Raw genomic sequence first — 19,850 nt, 5'->3', positions numbered from 1 at the left:
GGAAAGATAAACATTAACTCATAGGCACAGCTTCTGAGCCTATAAAAATACAAAGTATGGCTATTTCCATTCTATGTAGCATAGTTCCATTCTAAATACATGTTGAAGGAGGGGCTATGGAAACCAATGGTAATTGTTTTGTTTTGTTTTCCCTCAATGTAACAAAAACTTTGCTCCTAATATTAGAGCTCAGATAGTACACATTCATACCCTTTGCTCTCTTCCTTTTTTTGAACCATGGCTAATGGACTATCTGTAAACTCAGCCAGTTTCTTGATGTCCCTCTTCTAGGGGACCTTCATTCATGGATGATTCCCTCTCTCCTTGAGTGTGGGCTCTTTCTCATGACTGGATTTTTTTCCCTATCAACTGTTAAAGAACTCGAGTCTCTCCTACTATAGTTTCCAAAAAGAACAATCCTTCTCCATCTATAGTACCGTGGTGAATAAAAATTGTTTAGTCAAAAATATAGCACATTTATAAACAATATAAATAATGAGTGAGTGAATGGAACATAATGATTAAGAATACTGATTTCTGCATGGACTGTCCTGTTAAAATAGCAACTCCAGACTGGGTATAGCAGTTCAGGCCTATAATTCTATCTACTCGGGAGGTAGAGTTTGGGGGGATTGCAGTTCAAGGCCAGACAAAGCCAAAGTTAATGAGATTCCATTTCAACCAACAAGACCTACATGATGGCATGCCCATATATTTACAGACATTAAGTATGTGTGTCATAAACAAAGCCCTTCCCTGGGCAAAACATGAAACCCTGTCTAGAAAATGACTAAAGCAGCAGGCTTGGGGACATTACCTCAAATGGTAGAGGGATAGCCTACCAATTAGAAGGCTCTGAGTTCAAAGATCTCCAGTAAAGATCTCCAGTACTTCAACAACAAAACCAAACAACAACAAACCCCCCAAACCCAGCCCTACCAATATAGCAGATAGGTTATTAATCCCTGTGCCTCAGTTTGCTCACATAAAAATGGGAATATTCCCATAAGTAGTTACAAGAGCTAAATAACTTAAGATTGTTCAAAGACCTTAGAACAATGTCTGGTACAAGAGAAGCATTCTGTAAGTTCTCTTTTTCTGTGTTGTTTCTCTGTGATAGAATCTTGCTATATATCCTAGACCAGTTTGAACTCATGATCCTCCGGGCTCAGACTCCTGAATGAAGGCAGTGTATCCCACACCTGGTTAAGTGTTTGCTAAGTGAATACAATAAAAGAGAATTAGAGATGACACGAAGAATTGATTTCCCACCTTTCCAAGCTATAATCTATCCTTGTAGACTGGTGACACAAAATTTTCAATAGGTAACTATTTTGGAAGGTAAATATCTTGGAAAACACTTTAGTCGTGTGAAATTGAACACGATAAACACTTTTTAATAAATATTCATCTTTTATAAAAATGAACTGAGTCAAGACATTACAAGTTACAAATGATGATTCTGTGTCCAGTACACTGTACCTCTGGGGCCCTCTGGTACCGGTAAAGTGGAAATTTAGGAGTGGGGTGAGACATGTCAGCAAGACGGTGTCAGAATACTCCCTTTCCACACTGTCACTACTGCAAGAGGTGCCCAGCACATGCATCAGAGGCCTACCACTTCTGCCACTTTCAGGCAGATTCAGTTACTTCTGAGATAAAATTAATGAGCTAGCTTGAATGTCCAAGCTTGAAGGATGATTTAAGGGTTCTGCTTTGTATCACCTCCAAGGACACATGTCCTTTGCGGTCCTACCTGGAGAAGATACAATGCGCTTCACAATTTTACTGAGTGACTTGAATACCTGCAAATATTGAATCTGAGATTTTGATCACTAGCATATAGTAAGAGCTGATGTGACTTGGTTTCCTTAAAGCATTTCAAGAACAACTCAATTTCAAAAACCAGTTTCTATAGCATCGACTATTTCTAAGGTCTTATATAGTTTCATTATTACCATTATACTCATTTATGATAATTTCTTACTAAGACTACGAGTTTTTAAAATTCTAATTCTGTCCAAATAAGACAAGTAGTAAAGCCTCTCAGGAGTAATTCTGATTGAGAGTTAGAGGGTGGTAAGGGAGGAGGAAGGGTTGTCTTGCCATTTATATAAGATCAGGTACTTTAACCTCTATGTGCCTTGGCTTCCTCATCTATAAAACTGATGCAAAGAAGTGGAGTTCATGCCAGGAGCAAAGCCTTTAAGATTCCTATCTACAAATAACTACCAAAAAGACAAAAGTGTAGCTCAAAGTGGTAGAGCACTAGCCTTGAGCTCAACAGTTCAGAGGCCATGCCTAGGCCCTGAGTTCAAGCCCCAGGACTGCCACAAAAAAATGAAAACAAAACAAAAACTAGTGCTAATAATGATATGCTTAACTATTGGCAGTAGCTGGGGATAAAGCTGGACAGGTGTCTAGTGCTTCATAAACACTCACTGTTTGCTTATTAAAGGAAGGAAGTTAAAAAAGAATCCTAACTACTTTTCTGGGAAATGTGGTAACAATAAACAACAACTTTTCCTACTCCTCTACTTGTCTACAGATATGTTTTTGCTTTTGTGTTTGATTTTGTTTTGTTTTGTGCTCATACTGGGGCTCTAACACAGGAACTTGAACACAGGGCCCACTGTCATTCAGCATTTTCACTTAAGGCTGGCTCTATCACTTAAGTCATACTTCCAATTTGGCATTGTTTGTTTGTTTGTTTTAAAAATACAATTTTATTGTTACTATTAAGGTGCTGTACACAAGGGTTACCACTTCTTAATTCAGGTAATGTGTACATGTCTTTTTTGGACAATGTCACCCCTTCCTTCACTTTGCTTTTCTTTCCCCTTTCCATCCCTGCCCACAAATTGCACAGTTCATTTTCCACATAGTCTATGTTGAATACCATGCCAATTCAGCATTTTTGCTGGTTATTTGAAGAGAGAATCTCCTGGAATTGTCTACCTAGCTTGTTTTTGAACTATGATCCTCAGATTTCTCAACTTCTGGAGTATTTAGAATTATAGGTGTGAGCCACTGGTACTTGGCTTGTCCACTGAGTTTACATATTTTGGTCCCTGCACATGTACTTGGACAAGATAACTTATAGTGATTAATGGTCAAAACAATGCCATTAAAGTTATACTTAGATTTGATTTGATTTTTGCAAGTTCTAGCACCCATCATTCTATTTAAGAATGCAAACACCAGGTGCTGGTGGCTCATGCCTGTAATCCTAGGTATTCAGGAGGCTGAGATCTGATGATTGCAGTTCAAAGCCCAAGGAAAGAAAATCCCTGAGACTCTTATCTCTAATTAACCACCAGAAAACCAGGAGTGGAGTTCAAGTGGTAGAGTGCAAGCCTTGAACAAAAGAAGCTCAGAGACAGCACCTAGACCCCAAGTACAAGCCTCATAACTGACGAAAGAAAAAAGAAGAAAAAATGCAAGCATGTATTTAACTATATCATCTTTTATCCACTGACTTTCATTGTTTGGAATTAGACTTTGAATATTCAAAAATGAAATAAACAAAATGACTATCCTCCATTTTTGTACAAATAAAATGTGAGGAATTTAAGACAGAGGGAAGAGGAAACTACAGGGGAAATATGACTATACAAGATCTGAACAATTTGTAAAGCAACATTTAAGAGTCAACAGTGGAAATCTGAATGCTGACAGGAACTGGATATTTGATAATGTCAAAAGAATATTAATTTCTCAGGTAATTTCTTTCAGAATTCCCTTTCTTAGACATACAACCTGAAATACTTTTTAAAGGACATGAGGTCAGGGATTTGTTCAAAATACTCTGGGGACAGAAAGGCATGTTGGAAATGTATGATTAAGGAAAGACTCCAAGATGGTAATTGTTGAAGCTGGTAATCAGTACATGAGCACTTCTTAAAACTAGGTGTGTGTGTGTGTGTGGTGTGTGTGTGTGTGTGTGTGTGTGTTAATGGCAATGAAAGCCAGGTTTTGTGTGTGTGTGTGTGTATGTGTGTGTGTGTGTGTGTGTGTGTGTGTGTGTTAATGGCAATGAAAGCCAGGTTTTATACAAGCTCAGCAAATGCAAACACTCTGTCACTGACTTATATCCTCAGCCCTCTGTTGTACTTGTATGATATCCAAAATTAAATAAGTCAAAAAAGATAATGATTTAAAGTGTCACAAAATTCCTAAAACCTTATCTCATACGAATAATGCTTTATATTCATTAGCTCTGCTAATTAGAATAAAGGAAACAAGGAGTATGGCTACTTCCCAGATGAAGGTGGGTGATAAGATGTGGGTGAATAAACCACCACATACTCTAGAGGCAAGAATCTCACTTAGTCTTAAGACAATAACCTCTGGCCTCTTCACAAGGGGATATGGCCCATGTTAATGGTAGTTTCAACTTAACATACTCTTTTTTTTTTTGTCAGTGGTAGGGCTTGAACTCTGTGGGCTTGGGCGCTGTCCTTCAGCTCTTCAGCTCAAGGCTTACTCTTAACAAGGTTTTGAACACTGCCTAACAGAAAACAATCACTGTGCTGCTATAAGCATCAGAAATGTCACCGAATAAATCCAAGATTGTGCCAAATACCCCAGAAACATATATTGTGATTTTTATTGATTCATTTGTCAAATAACCTCATAGAGCTTCTGAGAGGTGAGCAACATAGACGAACCCACTCAGTGAGCAGTAGCAGAGAAGTATTCAGTACAAACCAACTGGGATGTTAGAGGCAAGGGAATGGTGGAATGATGGAGTCCGGCAAGCATCATAGCTCAACCATGTTCCAGAAAAAGGGCTCAGCCGGGCGCCAGTGGCTCACGCCTGTAATTCTAGCTACTCAGGAGGCTGAGATCTTAGGATCTCAGTTCAAAACCAGCCCGGGCAGGAAAGTCTGTGAAACTTTTATCTCCAATAAACGACCAGAAAACTGGAAGTGGTGCTGTGGCTCAGGTGGTAGAGCGCTAGCCTTGAGCTGAAGGAGCTGAGGGATAGCACCCAGGCCCAGAGTTCAAGCCCAATGACTGACTAAAAAAAAAGAAAAAAGAAAAATGGCTCATCTTCTAGATGAACTTGGGAACACAAAGACAGTATTTTGAGGATTCTCTATCTAGATATTTTCCTATTTTCATCAAATAAATCAGAATAAAACAAGGGAACTCTGGAGGGCAATACTTAGAATATCTTAGAAAATCTGAAAATATTCCTTATAAGACAAAATACAGAAAGAAGCTGATATAAGTCTTAATCGATACAGTCTTATGATAGTACAATTTCAACATTAGTGAAAAGGGGAACCTGTTTCTCAAAAAGTGGACAAAATCATATCATTTCCCCCTCTTACACTCCATATAGTTTGACAAACATTAAAGAGACTATATATAAACATATGAGACATATATAGACATATGAAACATATACTGACAAATACAAGCCTATTAAAGTGACTATAAAACAATATTGGCAAGAGTCTATAAACTAGATTCACTTCAACAGGTAAGCAAGTGTTACCTCTAAACAATCTTTCCCATTAAGTCAAGGGCTGGGCTGTAAGCTAGATCAGCATTTCAAGACTTCCCTTTCCCTTAATAGTGTCCATGGGTGGGGAGCAATTTTTCTCACACACATTTCCTCCAACAGTATGGAAGGGGATTTTGAAATATTACCATTATACAGAAACACATCATAAATTCTGTTCTTATATCATAAACATATGATCTTCTAAATTCTGTGACACAATTTCCCATCAGGAAAGAAAAAGTACATGTACCAGTAGATAATAATAAACACATCAAGTAATTCATCAAAGATTATATGGCTGTACCTGAATTTAAAATAAATTCCATACATATTTCCTAGAAAAAGAAATTCATTTTATCAGAAAGAAGTCCCAGATTATTTTACATTCATGAAACAATATATCTGCATCGGAATTCCTTAAAAATTTGGCATTTATGAGTCTCATTGTTGCAATGGGTCATCCTGTGTCCTTGTTCCAGCGATTTGTTTCTCTCCTTTCCTTCCCCAAATTAGATAAATGTACATACAAGATGCAGGGGACCAAAATCAAATACAGTGACAATAGGGGCTATACCATAAGGAGAAGAGCATACAAAGGAAACAAAAAAATCACATAATACATTATAAACAACAACAATAAAGAAAAAACCTCTTGTGTCCATATTGTGGGGGTCATTCCACTTAGCATTGTCTTATATGGTTATATGTACATAGCTGTTGAGCTTTTCTGCTCATCTGATAAGATTATCCTAGGTATATACTAATTATTGTATTATAAGGGAAACCATGGGACCTATATTTCTTTGGGTCTGGCTGACTTCACTTACTATGATTTTTTTCCAAGTCTTTCCATTTCCTAACAGATGGGGCAGTGTCATTCTTTCTGATGGAAGCATAGAATTCCATTGTGTGTGTGTGTGTGTGTGTGTGTGTGTGTGTGTGTGTGTGTGTGTGTGTGTGTATCATTTTCTTGATCCGTTCATCTACTGAGGCGTATCTGGGTTGGTTTCATATCTTAGCTATGGTGAATAATGCTGCGATAAACATAGTTGTGCTGCTAGCTTTAGTATGGCCTTGTTTGCACTATGTTGGAAATAAACTTTGATGAACACAAAACTAAAGAAATTAAAAATCTCAATGATATTTGAAATTTGGAAATAAGAACCAAAGGCATCTGAAAAGATTGAGAGGGACATAGTTCAGCAGAGAGTTGTTCAGTACACATAAGGCCTGAGTTTAATCCCTAATACCACTACACACACACACACACACACACACACACACACACACACACACACACACACCCCTAATAATAAAAATAAGAGCTAATGATAAAAGAATAATAACAGATAAGCTTGTGAAAGAAAATGCCAGGCATAGCAGTCTTAGGCTGTAGTGCCTTGAAAATGGGAGCCCTGTGGTTCCATACTAGCCTGGGGAGCAAAAAATGGTAGTGAAGCCTTATCTCAAAAAACAAGGCAGGTATCAGGCATGTTGTTGCACATCTGTAATCATAGCTACAAAGGAGGAGAAAGCAGCAGATAGAAGATTCAAGCTAGCCCCAGGCATAAGTGAGACTACCTGAAAAAGATATTAAAACCAAGCAGCCTGCCAGTATGGCTCAAGTGGTAGGGTGCTTGCAAACTTTTGAGTTCAAATCTCAGTACTGGAAAGTTAGGAGGAGGAGGGAGAGGGAGAAGAAAAAGAAATTGAAAACTTAAAAATCATTTTACAACTCCAAAATTTTATCAGAACATTTGTATTTAGTGTCTCTTGATATAATCTGACCAAAAAGAAAAATAACAATAAAATTGTGCACTGAAAAAAATGAAAGACAAAAAAAAAAAGAAAGACATACTGACTCTGACAAGGAAACAAACTTCAGACTATATAGAAATGATCTTTTCTTTATTAATATTAAATTACTAAAACAATAACCGATCTGATGGCAAGGCCATACTTCTAGTTCTTCACCATAGTTTTATGCCCCTTGTAAGGTTTTCAAAGACATTTGCAGGTACCATCCATCTAACATTTTTGCAAACACGCGGAAGTTGGCAAGTTCAAAACTCAGAGATTCAGAGATGAGAAAATTGAGGCTGATAGAGTCAAAGTTTCTGTGATGATGTAGCTTAAATTGCTAAGCACATACATCCACCATTGTAACATTTAAGAAATACATGTTCTATCTCCATGTGTACTTGATTACCTGATTGGCCGGTTCTCTTTACTGTCATAGAGTGAAAAGATGACTTCCAGCTCCTCTCCCAGGTTGGAACACATGAGGCTCTTCATTTGAACAAAGAGGTGGTGGCTGCTAGCCTGCACTGGGGTATCTTTCTTCCTATGCCGATATTCCATCTGAATGAAAACCCCCCATCCCAATAAAAACACAATTAGCAAGGTTGGAAGCAACCAATAGCACCTAAAACAAGAAATCAGTGAGTGATTTGGTGGTGACATCTTGGATCTAAGGGTGAGGGGAATATGGGGAAGGTCAATCAGCCAACATATATTTGTTAAGTATCTACCTCATGACAAGCATTGGGGATATAATAGTAAGTGAATGCATAAATCGTCCATGCTGTCAGGGAGATGACACTTCCAAGGAGGAACAAACAGTAAAAATGTTTCTCTCTCTTTGTCTCTCTGTCTCTCTCTCTCTCTCACACACACACACACACATACACACAAACTGCAATTATGATGAATGAAGGAGAATAAGTGTAATATCATGAAAGTCTAAAACTGGAGTTTGTAGTCTGGGTCAAACTTTTCCCGGAAAAAAGACAGTAACTGAAAGGTAAAGGAGCAGAAATTATACCTCCTCTAAGACAGGACTCCCCAGACTGCTTAAAGTAGGGCCAAGGTTGCATTTCCTCCTAATATTTAGGTACTTTCATAAAATACATTAAAAATATCATGGCAACGTCAAAATGTCCTAAAGGTTTCTAATTATTTGCTCATCAATTATATACTTCGCCGAGCTTCTAAAAGGTCACAATTTAGCCAGGTGTCGGACAATGCTTTGAGCAGCAATGATAGAGGATAAGAAGACAGGAAAAGCACCTAGGAAGGCTTGTGTATTAACAGAACAGGTGTGAAGGAAGGGAAGACTCATCACTTTCATATCACTGAGTAATCACTTTTAATCACTTGCCAATGAAATAATTTTAAAACAGGGAGATTTTAACTTCACAGTACAGCCTTGGGGTGGGGGGAAGGTCATAACCCATAACTCCGTTTCTATGTTTATCATCTAAAGATTCTCAGAATGGTTGAAAAATCATTACTGAATGACTGACCAATTTTCCAAACTAAAAGACTACCTTTACAACTTACAGTTGTAAATGACACAGCATACTATCACATTTTTTTTCAACCTTTTTAATTTGTCCACTTGAGAAGCAAAAGATAAAAAGAAAACAGTAATCCATCATGTGCATCAGTAGTTCATTCATACTAAAGAACAGATTGGCATGTCCCTGTAAAAGTGAAAGGTAAATACATTCTTTTCAATGTGTATCTCAGTACTGTGGAATGAATTACTCATAGTTATTAGAAGTAGTTCATGGAGAAAAAATTCTAACTGTAAGGGGGGGAAAAAAAACCCATAGTTCCACCTTGTTTTTCTATGAAGGTGGCTCTATATTGTGCTTTTAAAATTCCAGCCCCCTAAATTTCTTTTCGCTAAAATAAAAGCATCACATATTCAGAAAAATATATCTTTTTATCACAGAGGGAAGTCTTTTTTCCCCTAGAACTGCTAACTTACTTGCTGAGTTATATTATAAAGCTTAACATATGTATATCCAAAAGGGTCATATAACACAAGCTACTCTGAAGAAATGAATGACTGCTAAAAGACAGAGCTAGAGAAACAGATTTAAGAGTCTTAAGAAGAAAAATGGACCGACCTCAAGAGGGTGTCTGCTCTTGACTTCAAAGAATGCAAAGTTTCCAGCATCAATCATGATATTACCAAGAACTGACAGAAAAAAGTATCCCTCTTACTCATGCAAAGAATTCAATATATCTAGATCAGTGGTTCTCAACCTTGGTTGCACTTTAGAGTTACCAAGAGAGCTTTTAAAAAATACTTATGCCCAGGTCCTATCACAGAACAATTAAATTAGAATTTCCAGGGGATGGGGGTCCAGAGCGTGGTGGTTTTAAAAGCTCCCCAGGTGGCTCTAATGGGCAATGAGGGTTGAGAATCACTGATAATCACATGATGAGAGATACAAACCACAGCAGACTGAAAAATGTATTGTCACATCTTTTGAATAATTAATTACTGAGAACTACTGCTCTTTGTGTGCATTCTAGTAATAAGCCTGCCAGAGCCTCCCCTTTGTACCTGTGACATAGACCCTCCCTCATGTTTGGCATGGTTAGCATTGAAATCTCCCCTTTCTCTCCACTACGCTTCTAGGTGTGGGATGGATATGGACTTCAGTGGGTTATGATTACTTGCTTTTATCCCTTTACTACTTTGGGGGTGCTATGAAAATATCTGTGAAAATAATACTGTACTAACAAAACTAAAAAGGCACGTATACACTTCAACAACAATAATTTGGTAATTACAGAAACAAAAATTCACCTTGAAATAATTTAGGATTACAAATGTACCTACTAGTGGCTCTACACTGCTTCCAGTTTAATGATACCTTTGATTAAGAAAAGAAAGAGATTCAGCCCGAAGACTTCATTGACTTTAAATATCTAAAGCTCAAACAATACACATTAACTCTTACAAGAACTGTCTGACTGCACCAGGGTTTCTCAACCTTTTATCCTGTCAACAATTTGCATTAAATCTTTATTATGAGGATTGCTCTGGTCCTGCAGGATGTTTAACAACAATTCCTGGCCTTTCGCCCACCTTTGCTGCCCTCATCTATCTGACAACCAAATACTATCTTCAGACATCTTTTGTACTCTGTGAGGCACTAAATTCCTTCTTAGAATCACTGCTTTCCACTACTCTAACCCATTAAGAACGGATAGGAAGGAAGCATAAAATATTCCAAAAAAGATATGCTGTGTGCCCAAATAATGAGGGAATCTACCTAATTGGCTTCTGTTTATTGATAGAGGTTTGAGATTGGCCTTTGGCATAACACCAAACTTTCCAAGTGGACACAGAGCCAGGGTTAGCACTTTTAATGCTCAGATGAACATAATTAGGTAAGAAAGAGCTGCTAACAGGGCTAGCAAAAACCTAAAGCAAGACATTTTTTCTAATGATACACTGTGAATTTAGTAAGATGCAAAGAATTATGTTTCAAATATGACACTGACAAGAAAGAACTCAACTATGGGACATTTTATCTTCATGCCTTGATCCTTGATCCAAAAGTGGCAAAAAATACAACAACAACAAAAAAGGCCAAACAACACAAACAAGGGATGGTAGTTTTTTCCCCAACTCTTCCTGGTAACAACAATGCAGTCAGTCACTTGCACATGGCAAGAAAAAGAAAAACCAGGAAGACAAAGGGCCTGATGACTGCTAGCCAGGAAACAAACAGGAACTTCAAAAAGAAGCTGTCTCAAAGAAGAGAACATGTCCTTTTAAACACTGGGTGTTCCTTAGGCTATTGTCTTTGCTTTGTAAACAGCAAAATGCAATTACTACTGAGGAGAAAATAAATTTCCATGCAAAATCATGGTATTTTTTTTTCTCATCTACAAAATGAAGACTTTGGCGGAGAATCCAGAGCTAAAAATACTAAAATACAATTCGACCTTCTCACCGAGGCATACATGACTAATCAATTTACATGAGATCCCAAATCTTACCATCACTTTACTCTAGACAGCCACCACCAATAAATTGGAATATTTAAAGATATAAAAAAATACATGATAAAGGAAAAGAATAGACAAAGTCACAAACACAGACAACTGAACTAGGGAAAGTAAGATTCACTTAGTTCTTCATCAAATATTTGACATCCTCAGGTATGACTATAGTCTGCCAATGATATGTAAATGTGAGTACTGCAAAGAATTTTCAGGAAGGCTCATAAAAGCTCACTCAGTGAGAGAAAACCTTGTCCTACAACTCTTGCAGCTATATTGTACTTGATGGTGGAGGTTATACAATTCATGTGAAGACAGAAACATGTAAAGAGCCTGTGTCCTTTTTCACAAGCTATAAACTAACTTAGAACTTCCTGCTTCTATACCTAAATTAACTTTCAGTCACATGTCACCTTCTATTATTCATTTCATTTAGAACAGCCAAATCTAAACTAAAAATTTAGCATATCAATTATCCTTGACATGTTGCCTCTCTAATGCATATGAAATAAAAATGAGAAAGGAATGAAAATTGGAGTGAACATTTAAGTGTTTTGCAAATATCTGTCAAGGGAAGACACTCTATATGCATTCTTATTTAATAAAACATGAAAAAATATTTCTTCATTTAGTAAATGAAGAAACTGAGGCTCAGGGAGTAGAAATGATAAACTCAAGATCACAGAGCACAAATCCAGTTTTCTGTAGCTACAATCCAGGGCCCACTCATATTACCATAATGGCCTAGAAAACAATGAGATTCTTATTCAGTATAAAGCACTGGATGAGATTATTCTGAGCACAACAAAGGAAGAGATGACAGTGTGCGATCTGAAGAAGATGAAAATTAAGAGATTTTTAGAAGTAGGAAAACATGGACCACATGAACAAAGATAGGACACTAGTAGATCTGACTGACAAATGACATATAAAAAGTTTATTTATATGCTCAGAGTAGTGATGACCGTAGCTTACAATATTCTTATCTTGTTCCTTCCTTTTACCCTTATCTCTTTCCGATTAATTTTGTCTCCTTCAGATGGGCCAAACACCCTGCCTTATTAGCACAGGTGTCATTAAGGCATAGCTATCAAAAAGTAGTTCTGTGGTCAGTAAAGGAATCTGCTGCAAAAGCTGAATGTATTCTACCTGAAAGAATAGAGATCATCTGAACAGATGGTTGAAAAGTAAAAGACAGAAAGTGACAGTAACTGTATCTGACAGTTCAAATCAGGCACAATCTCAATGGGCTTCTGCATTTTTCACATATAATCTTCAAGTTAAGAGTACCCCATTTCTCAGAAAAGTACATTCGCTTGGAGAGCTACCCTAAAAGAAGCAAGATTTTTTAAAAAAGATCTCTTTTTGTTAGGCATTCCTCTCAGGTCTATTCAGGACTATTGTGGTACAATATAGTAGTAATGAAATCAAAGTAAAGATCATGCTTAAGGTGATAGTTTTTGAAAGCCTTTCCCAACCATCTCCTCTAATTTAGTATTTAAGAGAGCTTCGTTAATATTAAGAAATCAGGTACATTTTATACCTAAGCATTTGTAAATACAAGATTAAAAACCAAGCCATATTATATCTCAGGGTTGAGGAACCTGGATGCTAAGCGAAAAAAAAAAAGGCAAAAACAAAAAACAAAACAAAAACCTCATAAATTACAACTCATGCCTGGATAAGTCATCTGATCAATTATTTTATGCTTATCAATGGGCTTCAGCCCTTAGAAATGGACTGAGTTTGGGAGACGAGCAAGCGTAGCCATGAAGGCCAAAGAGAAGAAAGATCCTCCTGGTAGTCTGTGTATATAACAATAACAGGGGAAGGGAGGAGGGCTAATAAATTGGTGAACAATGGCTGGCACCATTACTTAAAGCACTGGCACCATTACTTAAAGCACTGTCTGGAAACACAACAGGTAAGTAGGTGTGACTTTCTTGTGAGTATCTCACTAGACAAGGTAGAAAGTGCAAAGATTTTCAAAAGAACTTAAAGCTGATTTTATTTCTTAATGCCTGTGAGTAGAGGGCTCTGTGGAGAATAGCATCATTGTGAGATGAAGAAAATGTCCCAGTATGGTACTCGGGGCATGGTCACCTCAGCTTTCAAGTCTCTTTACTCTTTTCAAATTAAACTTGGAGCATTCTGTTCTGACACTATCAAGCAAAAATGAAGAGTGCCATGGAAACCACAAAATTAGCAAACGAGGCTGCGAGCCAATGTTTTCTGTACCTACCAGTCGGTATAGCTCAGTAATGCTGATGTCCTCGGGATCCACCATTGCATACTCTTTCCTCGGCACCAGGTCCAGTCCCAGTTGTCTAGAAAACAAATTACAGAGGAAGAAAAGTCACCTGTGTGAAATACATTGTCATAATTGTCCTTACTACATTGACCTGAAACTAGAGATAGCAACCTCCATGCTTCTTTCACTCATAGTTTTATGTAGTATGCCTGGTTTCTGCAATTGAGGTAAGTTACAAAGCAGGATATTGAGCTTAAGAGAGAAATAGAAGATGACAAATCTAAGAAAATCAAAAGGTGATGTGGTCATGTCCTTAATCAGCAGATTCTCCCACCACTGGAAGCCCTGGTACTATGCAATGAAGAGCCTTCAATACCCCACAGATTATCGTCAGAAAAATTCTTCTTTCCTGTGTAAGTAACGAGGAAACAAGAGCTAGAATCAATCTGGTTCTGGAAACTGAGGTGAAGAAGAGGCATGTTTAGCCTTTAGGAATTGCCCTAATACTAACATAGTTAGCTACACACAGAGTTACTACATTTCTAATGTGAATCCCTACAGACTAGTGTATAGTGTCCATTCAAGGCAAGTTCTGAGATATAATAAAAGGAAAAAGCCAAGGAAGGCAAGGAACAGAAATAGCAAGCACAGTTCTAGATCTAGAATGACAAAATGGTTTACTTTCTTGTGTCATGTGTCATTGTCACTAATACATGGCTTTCCATGACAAAGTTACATTCAATCTCAGAGGTACCAAGGATGGTAATTGAGTTGCTATGTCTTAGCAGGGACAGAGGAAAGTGCATACAATGTGAGAGCCCAAAAAACCAAGTTGTGAGACCCTGAAAGGATTGGGAGTTTGGAATGCCTTCTCCCAATGTACTCACAGAACACTGAGAGTTTCCTGGATAGTCAGTTATGACTTAACAAAAATTCTGATTTCTACCCTGGGTGTGGGTTAACTCCACCCTAAACTATGTGGGTGCCTGTGGGTGCCTCAGGTTTTTGCAAATTGTAAGCTGTTTACTATTTAGCTCTCTTTCCCAGAATAAGGAGGGCATGCACCACTTGTATACAAAATACCGTCACAAGTTGAAGTTTATACTTACATATATACTGTACATGCTTCCCTATACAAGATCAATAAAAACCTTGATGGCTGGAACCTTGGGATCTGAAGCCAGAGGAAGGCTACTGGTCTGGTCCCCTGGTCCCCCAAACCTCAGGGATCTCCTTTACTGTCTTGCTCCAGGTAGTGGCAGGCTGAGGGGCAGGCGGTGAGTTGCAACATTATAACTGTGTTCTGACCAGTTCCTCTCTCCTGACTTTGGTAACATAAACCCTCTCCAGAGCATCTACAATGCAACACTGATACAAATGTCATACTGTTCATTTCCATAATGATCAGACACCATCTCTATGGCTTTGGCCTACCTTCATAATGCCCTGTAGATCAAGGCCAACATACCATCTGCTTGCCAGAATTCCCTCAATTACTACATTCCAGGTTTAGTGAGTACTTATCTGAGAATTTATTCTGCATCACTTTCACACCATCATTCTCTCTAATACAGAAGCCTTTGGCTTTTAACTTCCAATTATAGAACTATAGGCTTCTTACTTTTGTATTAAGAAGAAAATAAAAGAATCCTGAAACTCTATGCACTCTTCAAAAAATCTCAAAGTTTAACAAATAAAATTTATTAATTCAGTACCTACTTCAACCCAAGTACTGCTCAGCTACACGGAAAAATATTTGCTCTTAAATTAGAAGACTGTCATTTGAGAGTAGGTGCTGTCTTTCTGCTACTAAAATACTTTCTCAATTTTTCTAAATTATATTATTCATTGAGAAACTCAAAGAAATCACATACCCATTCTTGTGGATGAACTTTGGGTAAGAACAGCTATTTAGTTTAAAATATCCATGCCTTCCTTGCTATATTTCACTAGGGATGCTGTTAAAAGCTGTTCCTGGTTTCCTGTTCTCAGTCTCCTTTCAAGACAGAATCACTGCATTACAGTCTACAATATCGTTTGACACTGGGACTACATTGTTGCTGAAAGATTATCCAACAAAGGAAAGAGAAGGTATAATCATATGGGAATCAGAGTGCCTGCCTTTTCCAAAGCTGTTTCTATGAGAAACTCTTCTACTTATTTTTTTTCTCTGGGTGATACAGGGGCAGATGAGACACTCATCTGAGCCTCTTTTCTTCTTGATGGCACCTGACCTACAACAAGTCATCCACAGACTAGCCACGACCAGCCAGCAGTTTATAAGCACCTGGCAATTACAATGTTTAGCTCACAAAGGACTAATAGGTATTAACTGCTAATTGGATCCATTCTTTGTGAATTTGAGCTTGGAAAAAAAAAACATGTGAAGGGCAGGTGAGCAAGATCATTGCAGCATGGGTAAAGATAAATAGTAGAGATTCTAGAAAAGATATGAACTCCAGAACCATCCTGCTAGATCCTGAGATCTAGCACTGTGCAGTGTTTTTTTTTTCCATAGGCCTGCAGTTTTTCAGGTTTTCCATGGATACTGGAGTCCCAGTTGAGTAAGAAAATCTGTTTCTATTTGATTTTTGTTAATGCCTTATAGTATAAGCTTAGGATAAACCAGACATGGTTTGTGGTTTCTTAGTAGACAGAATATAACTGGAGCAGTGCAGTACAAAAAATATGAAGAAATAAGACAAGGCAAGGAGAGAAAAAAAATGGAAAACCACCACACAGGATATGTGAAGACAGGAGCTAGAAGGAAAAAGTGAGCACTAAATGACTAAACTATTCTGAAATCAGGAAGAAAGGTCGGACTGATTCTGCCTCCCTCCCATATGATCTCAGCAGAAATTCAAACAAAATTGTAAGACTATATGGGCAAAAGAAATAGGCACCACTGCTTTAATTCTACTTAAGGATCTCAAGTGAGAAGGCTTCTTTTGCTGACTTCATTATCAACAAGATAGGTTATCTCCTCCTTCTCCATGCGTCCCACATCCTGAGGAACTCTCTTTAACAGTCTGATATACAACTTGAGACTGATCACACCTAATTCCTATTCATCCAAAGATTTATGTTCTGACAAATAATTCTGCAGTGTAATGTGATTTAATCTAATAGCCAAAGAAATTATCTTTGTTGGCTTTTCACTGAGCACAAATCAATAAGGAAATAAATTTATTCTTAAAGAAATAGGTATGTAATCTCTATTCTTTAAGTTATTTTAAAATAATTGTTCAATGAAGTTCAAGGAAAACAAAAAAGGTTCAGAAAAATTCATAAATTTGGGGTTGATTTCAAACTATACCGTTGATTTTCTCATATCAATGTTTTGCCAACTTACCATAAGTTAGCCATAGAACTGATCAAAGTAAAGTGACATGTCATATAAGTAAAAAATGGAGTCATGCAACATCTAAAGTCATGCAACAGCTAGGCAGCCTAGGGTCATGCTCCAGTATCCCAAGGAGTTAACCTCTCCCATGGTGACTACATCACACATAACAAGAAAAGTCTAACCCAATGGTTGCAAGTCTAATCTGCCAGGAGACACTATGTGTTTTCAATCACATTATCTTGGAGCAGGCCCTGAAATTCAGTTCACTCTTTTTGACAGCATTCCTGAAACCTTCATTGTCCCATTCTGAACTCTGCAAAAGAGGTCTTCTCATCTGAGAACCTCAGCACAACTAAACTAACTGTAAACATTTCTGTTACTCATAGAGTTCCATGATGCCCTTTGAATTTATGCAAATATTAAAATGGAAGGGAAAATAAGTTCATGCTTTATTTACTACTATGAATATAACATTGAAATGGAGAATAAGCAAAAAAGACAATACATTTTCAGTTCAATGAAGGTCTCAAGATTTTTTTTTTTTGGTCTTTAGAAAAAATAGCAGTCTTAATGCAATGCTTTAGCTTACACTCCACATCTGCACTTGCTTTATTGCTCACACCAAGAATCATCTAGAAATAAGTAAACCTAGTCATTGTCTAGAAAAAGATTAAAAAAATTAGGGAGTTCAAGAAGATATCGAAGTACTTTAGGCGAGAGGGAAATTTAAAGTATGTTAGTAGATACATGTTTTCATACCTACAGTATTTAACACTCTGGCAAGTCTCAAACCTGCCTTCTGATAAAGTGACTTGGTATAGCTACAGGAAGCAGAATTCGACCTTTAAATATTGGGGATTTTTTTCATCCTCAGTCAGATGCCAGTTGATCTATGGTTCACTTCCTGCTATTTTCTCCTTTTCTGACTGAGTCCCTTACACTCCCCCCCCCCTTGCTCTAAGATACTTTGAAAGTCAAATAGTAAATATGGATTTGGGGGATACTAAGGAATATTTCCCAGCCTTAAACTTGGGTTTTATGTAACCCTAAGACTGTACACAAAGATTGTATGCAAAGTTGGCTCATTTTCATTTCTTACTCCTACATTAATATTCAATTAGTATTTTAGCTTTGGTCTTAGTTTTCAGTGATTAGATTTACTACTTAAGTGCTTGGCTGTTATTTTTAATAACGTTTATTTAAAAGGAAATCTCCCTGAAGAACAACGTTTATTGAGTTCCCAAAGTAGCTCCTCTAAGTGGCTGGGATGGGTCTCTTCTACATAGCTTGCAGAGGACCCATCACAGTAATGATTAAAAGGTCCCAGTGCTGCCTGTGTCATAAAGACTTTGTAGCACTCTCTCCCTCTGTATTACACTGGTGACCTTCACCATGACATGGAGGAGGTAGATATTAAAAGCATATACATAAGCTTATGCCAGACATTAGGCCTAAGTCAGACCCATTTCAGACACATCCATATGGAGGTAATCCCAATGAACATTCCATTCTCTGTGAGTATCATACCACACAGACACTAGACAGCAGTGTCTCAGTGCCCACACCAGACTGATAGTATATATCTTGACTCCCAACAGTGACAGTTCACACAAAGCTCCTGAAAAGGGAAGAATGGAAAACCCTGTGTGATTGGTATACCACATGCTGGCTAAAATCTGTGTCAGCACGGTTGTGTTCCCCCACTAGAGAGCACCACCATGTAAAAGTCTGTACTCACTCATTCCCCCAGTCAAGGCGGGCAGTAATATGGCGCTTCACATCCTTCATCCGGTCGTGGGTAAGATGGCCAACAAGCACCTGCCGCCGCAGATCCAGGATTTCATTCATGATATGCCACAGCCGGTGGAAGAGATCGCCTTCGTTTCTCTAAAAATGAACACATGAACATCTGGTACTCAGTCCTCATGCTGAGTTGTGGAACCAAAGAGTAAAGTAAAGGGGGGAAATCCTGGAGACCCTGGATGCATTTGCTGCTTGGTGTCTTCCCTCTTTTCCTCCTCCAGGTTCACAATGTACCTCTCTTGTCTAAAATTCCAGGACAGATACTCTTCACCTCCATATCTAGGATTAGTCCAATCTCTGTGCTTGATATACATTACCTTGATTTCCACTTCAAGCTCCTTTCTTTGGCTCTATCCAATTTCTCCTATCCCTCAAAGCTCAGACTAACTTCCACTCTGTCTGAGATCTTACCTGGTCATTTTCACACACTTTCTGTTTTTACTTTTCTGAATCACAGCAACATGCAGCTAAAGGCAAGGACATGGAAAATGTCTAAGTATTTTTTGTATGATGGCCTTGCTGTTCATTTAGATCTCCCCTCAGAAGATGGGCACAGAGGCTCTCAGATTGATTAAATGATAGAAGGGCAAGTCATTTAAATTGCCATTATCTACTCAATATTGATACCTTTGGGAAAAAATGGTGTTTTCTTATTTTTTAAACAACTACACAGATTCGAGATGATCTCTTATAAAATTCATTACACTCATTGGCTTAGTGCAAATAAGGCGTAAATGTGCCACTTCCTTATTTCATGAATTTTGAATGTGACTTTTGTCTTCTGTGCACCCTGCAAGGTTGTTTTATGGATCAGTGATAACAAACCTGAAGATAGCAACAACTTTCAGCCCAAAGACCTTGACTTAAATTCCAATTTTTTCATTTCTGGCTAAATTACTTGTCACTCTGTTAAACTCCTTCTGCTTTTCTCCTCTGAAAAATGGGTATCACAGCACTATGAGGATGAAGGAGCCATTTTATTTAAAATCCCAGAATATCACACCCTAGCTGTATAGTACTGTTGTAAGTTAGGTTGGTGTCTAATGAACTCCATCATAAATACTGTGTATTCTTTGACTTTTCTTGGTACTTTTTATTTTTTTGGCCTGGACCAGGAGTTGAAT

At 37.8% G+C, this 19,850-nt stretch overlaps 1 protein-coding gene across 1 annotated transcript in view; it reads right to left on the bottom strand.

The window, feature by feature from the left end:
- Dock4 (dedicator of cytokinesis 4) overlaps positions 1 to 19,850 on the bottom strand; it is a 421,543-nt gene that overhangs the window by 202,814 nt on the left and 198,879 nt on the right. Inside the window, exons 6-8 of the mRNA XM_013024050.1 lie at positions 18,662 to 18,810; positions 13,569 to 13,653; positions 7,725 to 7,876 (exon numbers count right to left, since the gene is read on the bottom strand). Coding sequence (XP_012879504.1) covers positions 7,725 to 7,876; positions 13,569 to 13,653; positions 18,662 to 18,810 — 386 coding nt within the window. The remainder of the gene's footprint in view (positions 1 to 7,724; positions 7,877 to 13,568; positions 13,654 to 18,661; positions 18,811 to 19,850) is intronic.

This window comes from Dipodomys ordii, unplaced genomic scaffold (genome assembly GCF_000151885.1).
Source record: "Dipodomys ordii isolate 6190 unplaced genomic scaffold, Dord_2.0 Scaffold72, whole genome shotgun sequence".
NCBI lineage: Eukaryota > Metazoa > Chordata > Mammalia > Rodentia > Heteromyidae > Dipodomys > Dipodomys ordii.
The sequence above is the reverse complement of the archived record's forward strand: the minus strand, read 5'-3'. Positions and strand labels throughout refer to the sequence as shown.